The sequence below is a fragment of the Thalassophryne amazonica genome, chromosome 3, assembly GCF_902500255.1.
Source record: "Thalassophryne amazonica chromosome 3, fThaAma1.1, whole genome shotgun sequence".
In the NCBI taxonomy this organism is placed as follows: domain Eukaryota; kingdom Metazoa; phylum Chordata; class Actinopteri; order Batrachoidiformes; family Batrachoididae; genus Thalassophryne; species Thalassophryne amazonica.
Window position 1 is genome coordinate 10,888,159 of NC_047105.1, and position 12,368 is coordinate 10,900,526.

At 39.4% G+C, this 12,368-nt stretch overlaps 1 protein-coding gene across 10 annotated transcripts in view; it reads left to right on the top strand.

The window, feature by feature from the left end:
• si:dkey-166d12.2 (rap1 GTPase-activating protein 1) overlaps positions 1-8,298 on the top strand; it is a 317,261-nt gene extending 308,963 nt beyond the window's left edge. For 9 of the 10 annotated variants that reach the window (XM_034165796.1, XM_034165821.1, XM_034165804.1 and 6 more), the window contains 2 exons: positions 859-973; positions 6,445-8,298. In XM_034165796.1, coding sequence (XP_034021687.1) covers positions 859-973; positions 6,445-6,471 — 142 coding nt within the window. In that variant the 3' untranslated portion in view covers positions 6,472-8,298. The remainder of the gene's footprint in view (positions 1-858; positions 974-6,444) is intronic. The other variant, XM_034165789.1, reaches the window with a different exon arrangement.
• The last annotated feature ends 4,070 nt before the right edge of the window (positions 8,299-12,368 follow it).

Below are 12,368 nucleotides of genomic sequence, written 5' to 3' on the forward strand. Positions count from 1 at the left end.
CCCGATTACACTCAATTTCAGGTCCTAATTGGGCATTTAGGTTTTTTTTTTACTTGTTTCTGAAAGAATTCTTCAAATTGGAGACTGCCTGTACTGTGTGGATGTGAGACATAGATACTAACCAGTGATATAAGGTGACAACTGCTTTTCTCAGTCTCTTCGGTGGATCTGTGAGTTTTACTGGAATGGCTTTGTGTCAAATGAGCGGTAACTTAGTGAGACAAATGAGAAGTGTCACTTGCATTGTGAGGGAATGTAAGGCATGACATTTTAGCCATATGGTGCATTTCTTTGGGCTGATCCAGTGTGCAGCTGCCTCTGTTGAGGATCCAACAGCTAGTGAAGGCCAAGGTGACAGCCACATTTTACATGGCTGCAGAAAATGCATAGTGGGGATGGACTGGTTGTCTCCCTGGGTGGTTGCCGCGTGGGATAATTTCAATATCTGGTGGATGCAGCAACTTGCTGCGCCAGAGCATGCTCCCACTTCACATGACGTGTATGGTGTCACTCAAAATTACAGCTTACAGTCTACATGTTGAGATCGTGTTCATTAACTGTTGTAATTTGTGATAAGCAGCTCAAATAACTTTGTTAGTGTATAAATGTTTATGGACAAAACTTGAGTTTTTTCCATCAGAGATCTGATCCAGAAGGGGTAAGGATTAGCAAACTATGATTGGACTTCTTTTGAGTGTGTGACATATAAATAGTGCATCACAGTTTGGGTTCTGCTCCTCATTTTGATTACTGATGATTCACTTGATAAGAACTTCTTTTTGCACGCTGCGAGACAACAACTGGCAGCATTATATGCTTGGCTTTCTTAGTTTTGACAGCTGCACATCTGATGTGTCTTCTTGCAGCTTCTCGTCTTCAGCAGCAATTTGACGGGGTGAAAGAATCTGAGCCAAAAGTTACAGACAGGCGGAGCAGTGTAGAGCGCCCCCCACAGGAGCACAGGTTGTCATCGGTGAGACAAACTGCTTCACACCTTGTACTGTTAATTGTTGTTGACGTTAACTGTTCTGTCTCTGCGTCGTTATGCAGAACTGTTAGCCCCGCATCACTAGCTACGGTTACATGGACCACAAGTAATCTGATTACTACTTCTGATGTCCATTTTAAAGTCGGACATCATAAGTCTGTTTCCGCTGCTGAAAGTCAACTTACTTCCTAGTTACCGTAAATATTTACAGGAATGGCGCTGTAATTAGTCTTCTCAGCCACTGGGTCTTCATTGTGGTGAGGCCCTAATGGACTCATGCAGAGATGCCGTAATTCTGCAGCAGTTTTGGCTGTGACATAGCTTTTCTCTTTCCTCTTCAAGGACTCGAATCCTTGCTGAACCAAGTCCACCGAGAAGAAAGTAAATGCCATGTTGGTCCTCTGCTATCTATTCTGTTTCAGTTCCTCTGGTACATTCGTTTTGTGAATCTAGCTTTGCATTTGTTGTCATCTTCTATCGCAGGAGTTAACAACCATTCAGCATGGAGCCCTGCCGAACAGTTTTTCAAAGCTGCTTCTCAGCAGTGGTGGGCACAGATAACCAAAAAATTAACTTCGATAACAGATAATAAGATAACTGAAAAGTTATCTTTGATAAAGATAAACCGATAAACAACCCAAAAATGTATCAGACGTTACAGATAATCGATAACCGATAATTCTGGTGTTGTCTATGGGACATTTGCAGTTACTAAAGAGCTGAAATTGATTTTTAACACAATCACTTTTGAAAGCATCAAAAGCGGTAAAAGACCTAAAGAATAAGCAAGAATATTTGACCATACTACTCCCTGCAGGAAGCAGCACAGACAGATCCTGAGAGCACCCACAAAATCAACTCTTTACTAATCATAATTATTTTTCTTTCAACATTCTGCCCCTGCTGGAAGCTCTTGTTTACAACAGCACTCCCACCACAGAGGTACACCAAGAACAGCCATAAGACCAGCTCCCTATCAATTTCAACACTCCGGTCAGGCGGAGGTCTTCAAAAATAAAGTCATACTAGCTTATGGTTTTTTGAAAATACTAATAGAATAACTCCATTAATGTCAATTCTGTCATTTGTACAAAGTTAAAATATAACATATATCTTTTAATGTTGAATAAGGCACTAATTCTGAGGTTTTGTAACAAACACAGACCGCAACCTGTGGTGGAGATGCGTGCAAAGCTGTCAGACTAAAATGCCCCATGCAGAGCACCCAAATCATTATATCTAGCATCGGGAAAAAACAGGTGCTGGGTGCAGCAGGTTGTAGGATACAGGTGACTCTCTAGGTGTGAAATCAGACTGATCTTCCTACTGAGAAGTAAGCAGTTAGCACCGGTGCCTCTTGAGAATGGCTCTTACAAGTACTTTGTCCTGCTAAAGGTGGGACGGATTGAGTAAACTGATTTGTAACGGATTGAAGTAATTTGTCCAGTGGATTTGGGCCTCATATGGAATGAGTGGAAAACCACCAAATGTAAGTTCTGGATGGACAGAAGACAGATAGATCCTCCCTACTTAGCTGACCTAATTAAACCTTACATACCGGCCCAGGCTTTGCGTTCTCAGGGTGCAGGACTACTTTGTGTCCCTAGGGTGAATAAGAAGTCTGCAGGTCATAGAGCTTTCTCTTATTGTGCCCTTGTTCTGTGGAATGATCTCCTTGCATCAATAAAACAGTCAGATTCTGTCAAGACTAGGGATGGGTATTGATAAGATTTTATTGATATCGATGCCATTATCGATTCTGCTTATCAATCCGATTCCTTATCGATTCCCTTATCGATACCTCGTGAATTTTGTACTAAAGGTAGGCTTTACAGGTTTTCTATGTATTTCATTGAGTCTTAAAGTAAATAATAATAATTGGTTACTGTATCCTTGATCTCTGGAGATAAATAAAAATAAACAAAACGGTGTTTCGCTTTGAAGTTATTAATTCCGACTGGACTCTATCGTTTTAACTTGACTCGTCAGAGAGTCGCGCAGCATTTGGAGCTGTGTGAACAGAACGGAGGACGATTCTCGTTTCTTTCTCGCAACAAGACAGGAGTCCCAGTTAGTAACTTTAATCCGCACAAAAGTGACTCACGATTGACATATTCAGGGATGAAAGTGGTGAAAAACAAAAAAAGCTGAAACCCAAAATTACCCCCCAACACTACGTGCATGAAAATGTTTGAATTCTAGAAGCTCTGAAATGCAATCTGGGACTATTCCAGACAATAAATTGGAGTGAGCGCAGCATCCATTTAGGTGAGAAAAAAAAAAAATACAACTTTCCTTATTCAAATTCATTCCAGTAGTATTCTGCTCTTACTAGGATGCAGCAGTTTTCTAGTTTGGCAGATAGTTCTGGAGGAAATCACTGAAGAAATTAACACATTGAAAATATGGTTTGACCGAAACAAACTGTCATTAAACTTAAATAAGACAGGGATGAAATGGAGGTGTAAGAGTCACTAGGTGTTCACAGGAAACACTTATTTATTTCTGTATGTATTTATTTATGTATGTTCATTGTTAGTTGCTTTTATATTTTCTGTTGTGTTTCTATTCAGGTTCGTTTTGTCTCTTTCTCTAAAATTGTATATAATAATCATTAGATTATTAATATATAAACAAAAACAAATGTAAAAAATATTACAGTTTGAAAACAAATGCACCTGTACGTGCCATAGACATGCTAACGCGTTAGCATCGCTCCCATTTTTAAGTTATAAAATACATCTATCAACTGTTTCAGAAGACCATAATAGGTCGGTTTAACATAAAAAGGTAAATAATACTCAGACGTATGCTCTTTAGGGTTTTAGCGGGGGAAAATTAAGCGAAAGAAAGAAAGAATAAATGAAGCAATAGATCGAAGCACTGCTTCAATCTGCGAACCACTGCTTCGATTGGTTCAAGGTTCAAAGCAAAGTCGCACTGCAGAAAAGTTGATTACAGACCCGCTGCAGGGTCTGTAATCAATGTAGAGAAATGATCATTTTCCTGAGAAACACCCCCCAAAACAACGGCCACTCTGAAGGACCGATAACAGAATCGTTAAGCAAAACCCTTATTGATGTCGCTTATTGATCGAATCATTTCTTAACGATACCCGAAAGGAACTGGTTCTCGATACCCATCCCTAGTCAAGACTTTTAAGTCCAGATTTAAGACACACTTATTTTCCTTTTCGTATGGCTAGCATACTGGTATAGTTTTGTTTTACGCTTTTTACTCTTTTAATTCATTTTATTAGTAAACGGAGCGTGCCAGGGCCTCAGCTTTACCAAAATTCTGGGTCTTTTAATGAAGCTTAGGGCTAGTGGCCGACGTTCAGCTTAGTATTTCTTTTGTTGTTGATTAATGCTGACAAATTATGCTGTATTTCTTGTTTTTTTTTTTCTGATGACTGATTCTGTTTTTTTCTCTGTTTAAGGTGCAGCTCCATCCAGAGATGGGAGTTGTATTTGTGTTGGCAACCCTCCTGTCCTGTGCACCAACAGCATTTCCTGTATATTCGTTTTGTGAATTGTTCTGTGAATTGTTCTGTAATTTATATCTGTAGCATAGCCCAAGCAGTGGGTCACCCCTTTGAGTCTGGTCTGCTTGAGGTTTCTTCCTCAGAGGGAGTTTTTCCTTACCACTGTTTCTCTGGGGGTTGGTAAGGTTAGACATTACTTGTGTGAAGCGCTTTGAGGCAACTCTGTTGTGATTTGACGTTATATAAATGAAAAGAAATTGAAATTAAAATAGATACACTGAAAAATCTAACGTTCATTGGCCTTCCACTGGCAAGCTAATGAACAAGTACAGGGCAAAACTGTAAACAAACCACCGGGGAAGCTCGCTATTTGATATCTGCTCAAAGTTCTGAGTATGCAAAAAAAAAAATCCAGCAGACTCACTGGACATCAGATGACAAGAAATGCATTCAAAGAATGACAAAAAGAGACATGAATGGATATTAATGTTTTGTATCTGTTGCTCATACACATACGCTATCCTTTTGAGGCAGTTACAACAAGTTCTGTCTTCCAGTGAGCTGGAGTGAAACCTGTCTCAAGCTGCAAGAAAACATTTCAGGACAACCGTGTCCCTACCTGCCAGAAAAGGTTTAGGTATCAGAAATCCCTGACTGGTTTCCTGCCTGTAGCTAATTCGCCACTTTTGCACTGCGATTTATGATTCTCTTTATTGGACCCAAACTCAAAGCTAAATTCCCATGATAAAGTTAGCAAGTTGGTTATTGATAGCGTCAGCTAAATGTTTTAGCAGTTTATTGGTTTAACTTCATCAGTTAAATTTTCAGTCAGAGGATTAGCAGTTATGGAAACTAACTTTTTAAATGGTCAAACATATTGCTGTCAAAATTCTCTCCATGTTTAGGTTTTTTATGGTCAGGCACAATTCAGATCATCCTTAGATCTATTTCGTGCTGGACTTGTTGGGTTTTTTTTCCATGAAATTAATTTTTACACAGATGACATTGTGATCTATTGACAGAATGACTAGTCTAGAGAGGTGGAGAGATACTCTGGAGAGAAGGGGAATGAAAGTCAGTAGGGGCATGACAGAGTGCATGTCTGTGAATGAGACGGAGTACAATGGAATAGTGTAGTTGCAAGGAAAGGTGGTGAAGTTAGATAAGTTGAAATACTTGGGACGAACTATCCACATTACTCCATGGATGATACACGTGGGATGCGAATGTGGAAATGCCAGATTTGCTCAGCACAGGCGTGGAAACAAGGTATTGGATTTTCATTCCAATTATTCCAATGTAATTTTAAGATCCAGTAAGACGTGCTTAGTGGACTACGGTGCATCCGGAAAGTATTCGCACTCTCAGACCATGAGAAACTAAATTCTCTGGTCCGATGAGACAAAGCTTGAACTCTTTGTCATGAATGCCAGGCGTCATTTTTGGAGGAAACCAGGCACCATCCCGACAGTGAAGCATGGTGGTGGCAGCACCATGTTGTGGGGATGTTTTTCAGCAGCAGGAACTGGGTGACTAGTCAGGATTGAGGGGAAGATGAATGCAGCAACATACAGAGACATCCTGCATGAAAACCTGCTCCAGAGCGCTCTAACCTCAGACTGGGCCCTTTGGACAGTTTTGCCCAGGTGCGCCAAACTTGTGTCATCATATTCAAGAAGACTTGAGGCTGTAATTGTTGACAAAGGTGCATCAACAAAGTATTGAGTAAAGGATGTGAATACGTATGTACGTGTATTACTATTTTGTAGCCCTGTTTTGTTTTTTTAATTCATTCATTGACTTTCCAGCGCTCAAAATTTTCAATATTTAGTTACTGTTGGCCATAATCGTGTGTTTTGGATGGTTGTAAAGTTACTGAATTGGCTTATTAAAACCTCTGTTTACCTGATTGTTTTTATTTTAAACTATATATCTAAATATATATTAACCAATTTCCTTTTCTTTGGTTCAGCATTCCCACAAGAGGCATCCCTTATGAGAAAAGAACCGAGGCTTTGATCTCCACTTGACTCCAGCGCTGATGCAGAAGAGGAGCAGAGTTGATTGGCCTGCGTTTGTATGTTTGTCCTGGATGTCTGGATTGGCAGTCAGTCAGCTCCATGGATGTATTTTATACCTGTCACTCTTATCCTAACTTCATGTGGACCACAAAAGGCAAAGAGAAGCGTCCTTCACAGCGTCACTTGCCATCTTATCAGGCAGCATCACTGCCTGCTTATTCTTCTCACCCGACTCTGAAGATGTGGGTTTTTTAATTGTAAACACTCAAATCTTCTGTCTTCTTTTAAAGAAAAGTTTCATCTTGGTCCTGAAATTACAGTGAGAGAAAATGGGAACTCTCAGATCGTGGTTCAGTGTGTCCGTTCCGACAGGAATCACACTAGAGAGAGAAATTATTTTTGTTGTCTCACGGCCCACTGTGATATTGTACTTGGGCTTAAGTCTAATGTGTGGTGCCTGCTGGGCCACAGTTTGTGTTTTATCGGTCCATTCTCTTCTTCTGAGTAGTTTTGGTAGATGTTTGTCAGCTTTTGTTACTGCTACAGTGAAATTGTTGTGTTTTTGATAGTTTGTCAGATGTAACAGCCTTCAGTCACCTTTCTGAGAGGTGAGTGAAAAATTAAACATGTTTCTATAGAAAATGTCTTGAAGAGACACTCCAGAACATTTCAACCTGGAACCTATTTTTGGACAGTTTTGTTTGTTTCTTTTGGTTCGACTTTTCAGTCACGGAAATCTATAATAACTGATTCAGTATTAAATTATATCGCTATCAGTCATAAACATGTTGCCATGGGCGCGCACATTTATTTGATTGCATATATGCTGATGTCAGAACAAACCAAGTTATAAAATTTTCTACTGAAATACATTCGGAGGTTCACCCATTAAGTTCTCTGCGTAATAGCACATCTTTTGTATCTGACAGAGCATCAGTCTCATTCTGTTTCATAAGCACGGAGAGCAAGCAGCGTAATGTTCTACCATGGTGTTGGTTTTAAAAACATTTCACACTCTTTCACTTAAAATATGCACAGTCTGTTTTTGACAGATGGTGCATGATATACCCTTCCTACAGACCAAACAAGTAGTGATTTCCACAAAAAAATAAGTATTATTCTCCTGCTTGTAGAGACAGCGCAGGTGCGTAGCCAGAGAAGTGAGGGGTCAAAAAAGCCACCCACAGTTCCAGAATTCTCCTTTAATGTTAAGGTTTGTGAACTCAAAATCATATTAGTAGTTCAGTCAGAATAATTATCTCCAACATTGTTTATCGCTGCTATTATGTTGACGTTGAAGGGTGGAGACTGGCCTGGCACCATTCCTAATACAAATCCTAGAAGCAACACAGAAACCACTTCTTATCACAGAGTTGGCAAAATGTAATTTAAAGTGTCTGGTAACATTGAGAGGATCCCTACAGAGGCAGACATGTGCATGTTTACCTCAGTAAATGTAAAGAAACTATTTAAAATAACTAATTATACAGGCAGTGACTTACCTTAAGCCCACAAACAGTGCATTAGTTTGGCCAAAACGGTCCACAAATACACTACATCAGAATCATTGTGGTTAATCTTATCCATCAGATGTTAATCTTTGTATCTGGTCCACTCACAAGACTTCCCTGTGACAATACCATGATCTTATCACATAGTAGAGGACAATTTATCATAATTCAATCAACAACGCACACAATACCATCAAGACTATCGTGGTATAGTACTGCATAGAACTGATGCATTTGTAAAAAAAAAAAAAAAAATGTAATCCCATCTTGACATGAATGCCCAAAAATGTCTTCAAGATGGGCAATAAACACAAGCTAAGGCTGCAGGATGAAAGGAAGAGGATTTTTAAAGATCAACAACAGTTCATGTGCATTTTTAAACTGTTTACAACTCTTGTATTGCCAACTTGTACCATCGTAACTTATCAAGTGTCCAAGACTCGCCAAGACTATTTGGACGACCTGCCACAATTTGATGATCATGGTGATGTTATGGTTAAAAATCATTAATTTGGGAAGGGGTGGGTGGGTTTGCCATCTGCACTCTCCATTAAGTCCATACAAGTTGAATGTCAGTGAGGTAGAAGAACAAGCCCCTCATTGACTCACATGGACTTACTTAGCCCAAAAAGGCCTGCATAACCTGTCACTGTAAAAGCCCTAAACAGAAGCCCCGTGTACACCGCCAACCCGTTCACATTTCTAACCGTTTTTCCCCACTCGGCGACACACCCGCCGAGGATCAAACTCTGATTATTGGCGACTCTGTTTTGAGAAATGTGAAGTTAGCGACACCAGCAACCATAGTCAAATGTCTTCCGGGGGCCAGAGCAGGCGACATTGAAGGAAATTTGAAACTGCTGGCTAAGGCTAAGCGTAAATTTGGTAAGATTGTAATTCACGTCGGCAGTAATGACACCCGGTTACGCCAGTCAGAGGTCACTAAAATTAACATTGAATCGGTGTGTAACTTTGCAAAAACAATGTCACACTCTGTAGTTTTCTCTGGGCCCCTCCCCAATCGGACCGGGAGTGACATGTTTAGCCGCATGTTCTCCTTGAATTGCTGGCTGTCTGAGTGGTGTCCAAAAAATGAGGTGGGCTTCATAGATAATTGGCAAAGCTTCTGGGGAAAACCTGGTCTTCTTAGGAGAGACGGCATCCATCCCACTTTGGATGGAGCAGCTCTCATTTCTAGAAATCTGGCCAATTTTCTTAAATCCTCCAAACCGTGACTATCCAGGGTTGGGACCAGGAAGCAGAGTTGTAGTCTTACACACCTCTCTGCAGCTTCTCTCCCCCTGCCATCCCCTCATTACCCCATCCCCGTAGAGACGGTGCCTGCTCCCAGACCACCAATAACCAGCAAAAATCTATTTAAGCATAAAAATTCAAAAAGAAAAAATAATATAGCACCTTCAACTGCACCACAGACTAAAACAATTAAATGTGGTCTATTAAAAATTAGGTATCTCTCTTCTAAGTCCCTGTTAGTAAATGATATAATAATTGATCAACATATTGATTTATTCTGCCTTACAGAAACCTGGTTACAGCAGGATGAATATGTTAGTTTAAATGAGTCAACACCCCTGAGTCACACTAACTGCCAGAACGCTCATAGCATGGGCCGAGGCGGAGGATTAGCAGCAATCTTCCATTCCATCTTATTAATTAATCCAAAACCCAGACAGAGCTTTAATTCATTTGAAAGCTTGACTCTTAGTCTTGTCCATCCAAATTGGAAGTCCCAAAAACCAGTTTTATTTGTTATTATCTATCGTCCACCTGGTCGTTACTGTGAGTTTCTCTGTGAATTTTCAGACCTTTTGTCTGACTTAGTGCTTAGCTCAGATAAGATAATTATAGTGGGCGATTTTTAACATCCACACAGATGCTGAGAATGACAGCCTCAACACTGCATTTAATCTATTATTAGACTCAGTTGGCTTGTTTAACAGTCTTGTTAGTGTTATTGATTTATTGTTTATTTGTAGTTCAATTGTTTTAGTTTGTTTAATTAAGTCTCATGTTGCCGTTGGCATGAATCAGTTCAGTTTCATGTTGCCACCACCATAAGTGACAACTGTGGTGTGTTTGATGTCTTCTGCCACCATCTGTGTTTCTGCATGTCTAAAATTAGAAGCACCTGCTTCAAGAAGTTCTACGTGTGTGCGTGTAACTTTGATCACGGAGAAACTGAGGAGAGCTGACATTTGCTGTTTGGTATGCTCATGTATTTTGGGTCAAGGATGAACGCCGCCAAAATGGAAAGTTGATAGGGCTAACCGTTTTTGGGAAAGCTACAAATATTAGCTAAAAACACTGAATAATGGATCTTGCTAACTACATTCTGGACTCACATTCCAGCAGGGGTGGTAAATCATCTTTGTATTAAAAGCATGAGTGCGTGCATGATTCTGTTTAGTGAGTTCAATGTAAGTACATAATATAATTATAAATGAATTAAAAATACATGGATGACACAAGAAAGTGAAAACACTTATTTCCACTGTGGTCCATTTAAAAATTAAATGGCAAAATAGAAGTAATAATAATAGTCTGTATATGATAACAAGATCCTGAACAATTTATAAAGATAAAGATCAACTTTATTTATCCTGAAGTAATACAGTAAATTAACATAAAAAAAATTACATAATTATCAGGAAATAAAAGGCTTGAGTTCTGAGAATTGTTGAGCTCTAATGTTCTAAAAGTATTCTGGACTCACTCTCATTAAACAAGCTTTGCTTAATTTATTACCACCCTTGAAACATGTCAGCTAACTATTTAATAAACACTACCCAATCTAGATCCCATGGATCCCCACGGGCAACACGTTAGTCATTAATATCCTGAGGGAATGTTAAACCCAAAAACATCTAAAAATACAGTCCAGGTTGAAAAATCCCAGAGTTCCTCTTTATCACAGGAATGCCAAAAATACCTGTGGACTCAAAACTTTCACGATCCTTCACCAGAAACAGTGCATGTGGAGGCTTCAAATGTCACCTCTTGTTGATTTGATGTGTGTATTCAAATGTACTGTGCATGGTGTAAATGTGCTTGCCACAAACCTCTGTTGTCTCTTTTTGTCGTTTCTCTTTTTCAAACCAGCGACGGTTACACCATGCACATTGATGATTGAGCCCAAATGCCACAATGTCTTGATTTATTTTTGTAATTATAATATATGTTTGACGTAAGCACTACATTTTCCCACTTATTCGCCAATGGGGGACGAATAAACTGTATTTGTTGCTGAATATTTACACTGTGACACGTATTGAAGTTGCCTTTATAACGACTGTCTGACAGGAGTTCCTTATTAAAGGACGGTCTTGTTTAGAGGCGGCGTTTTGCCAGCTGGCTTGAATGTAAATCAAGGCAGATGTGTAATTATTTGTCACATATTGTCTGCTAATGACTGCCGCTGCAATGACTCCCAGTCGCAGGAAATTTAAGTGGGAAATAGCTCAAATTTCCAGAGCGGGAAATATTTTTCATGTGTTCAGTTTGTGATACAGAAAAGATCGGCTGTTGAGACTTTTTAATTTCAGTAATTGATTTATTTTGTAGAAGAAATAATACAAACCATGCTGTCACCATGTAGTGGGGGGGGTGAGAGGTGTCATTGAAAACAAAGAAAATATTTTTTCATTCGTTGCTACAAGAGAAAGATGTGAATAAATATCCATCAGTCACATATTTGCATATGGCACCCTTTTGAATTGAAGGTTCAGTGTTTTCACAATAATTTCCCTGTGGATTTTTGAAATGGCTGAGCAGGTGTATAACACCCTCTTGTGGATTTTGTGTTGTTACTGCACTATGTTGTTCCACTTGTATGCTTTACGTGGTACACCATCAACCCAAAACACAGCCGACAGACGGAGTGCAAATCTCTGTGCTTCAGTGACATGATTGTATTTCTGTTCGACAGTCTGCTTCTTCAAAGGTTTGTCTGTAAATGTAGAGTTACATCCTTTTGTAAATAAAGCCAAAAATCTGTTTAAAGATGAAGGTGAAGAGAATAAATGAAAATTATGAAATGACTGATGGAAGAAAAGCTGTATGATTTGAAATGGATGAATGTAAAACAAAGCATGGACGGATATGAAGACAGAAAAATTCAAGGTGCAACTGCTTTTAAAACACTAGAAGGAGAGTGCACACCTCTGCCAAGGATCCTAATCTCACAATGTTTGTATTTTTTTTTTTTTTTACTGTTCCTTGTCCTGATCAGCCAAAAATCATACTATCGTTTGAGCAAAGTTTCTCTGTGTGTCTGTTGTTCCCTGACTCCTCCTCCTAGGCCCTTTGGTTTCCACCAAACATGACGTGAATGACAGTTAACCCCA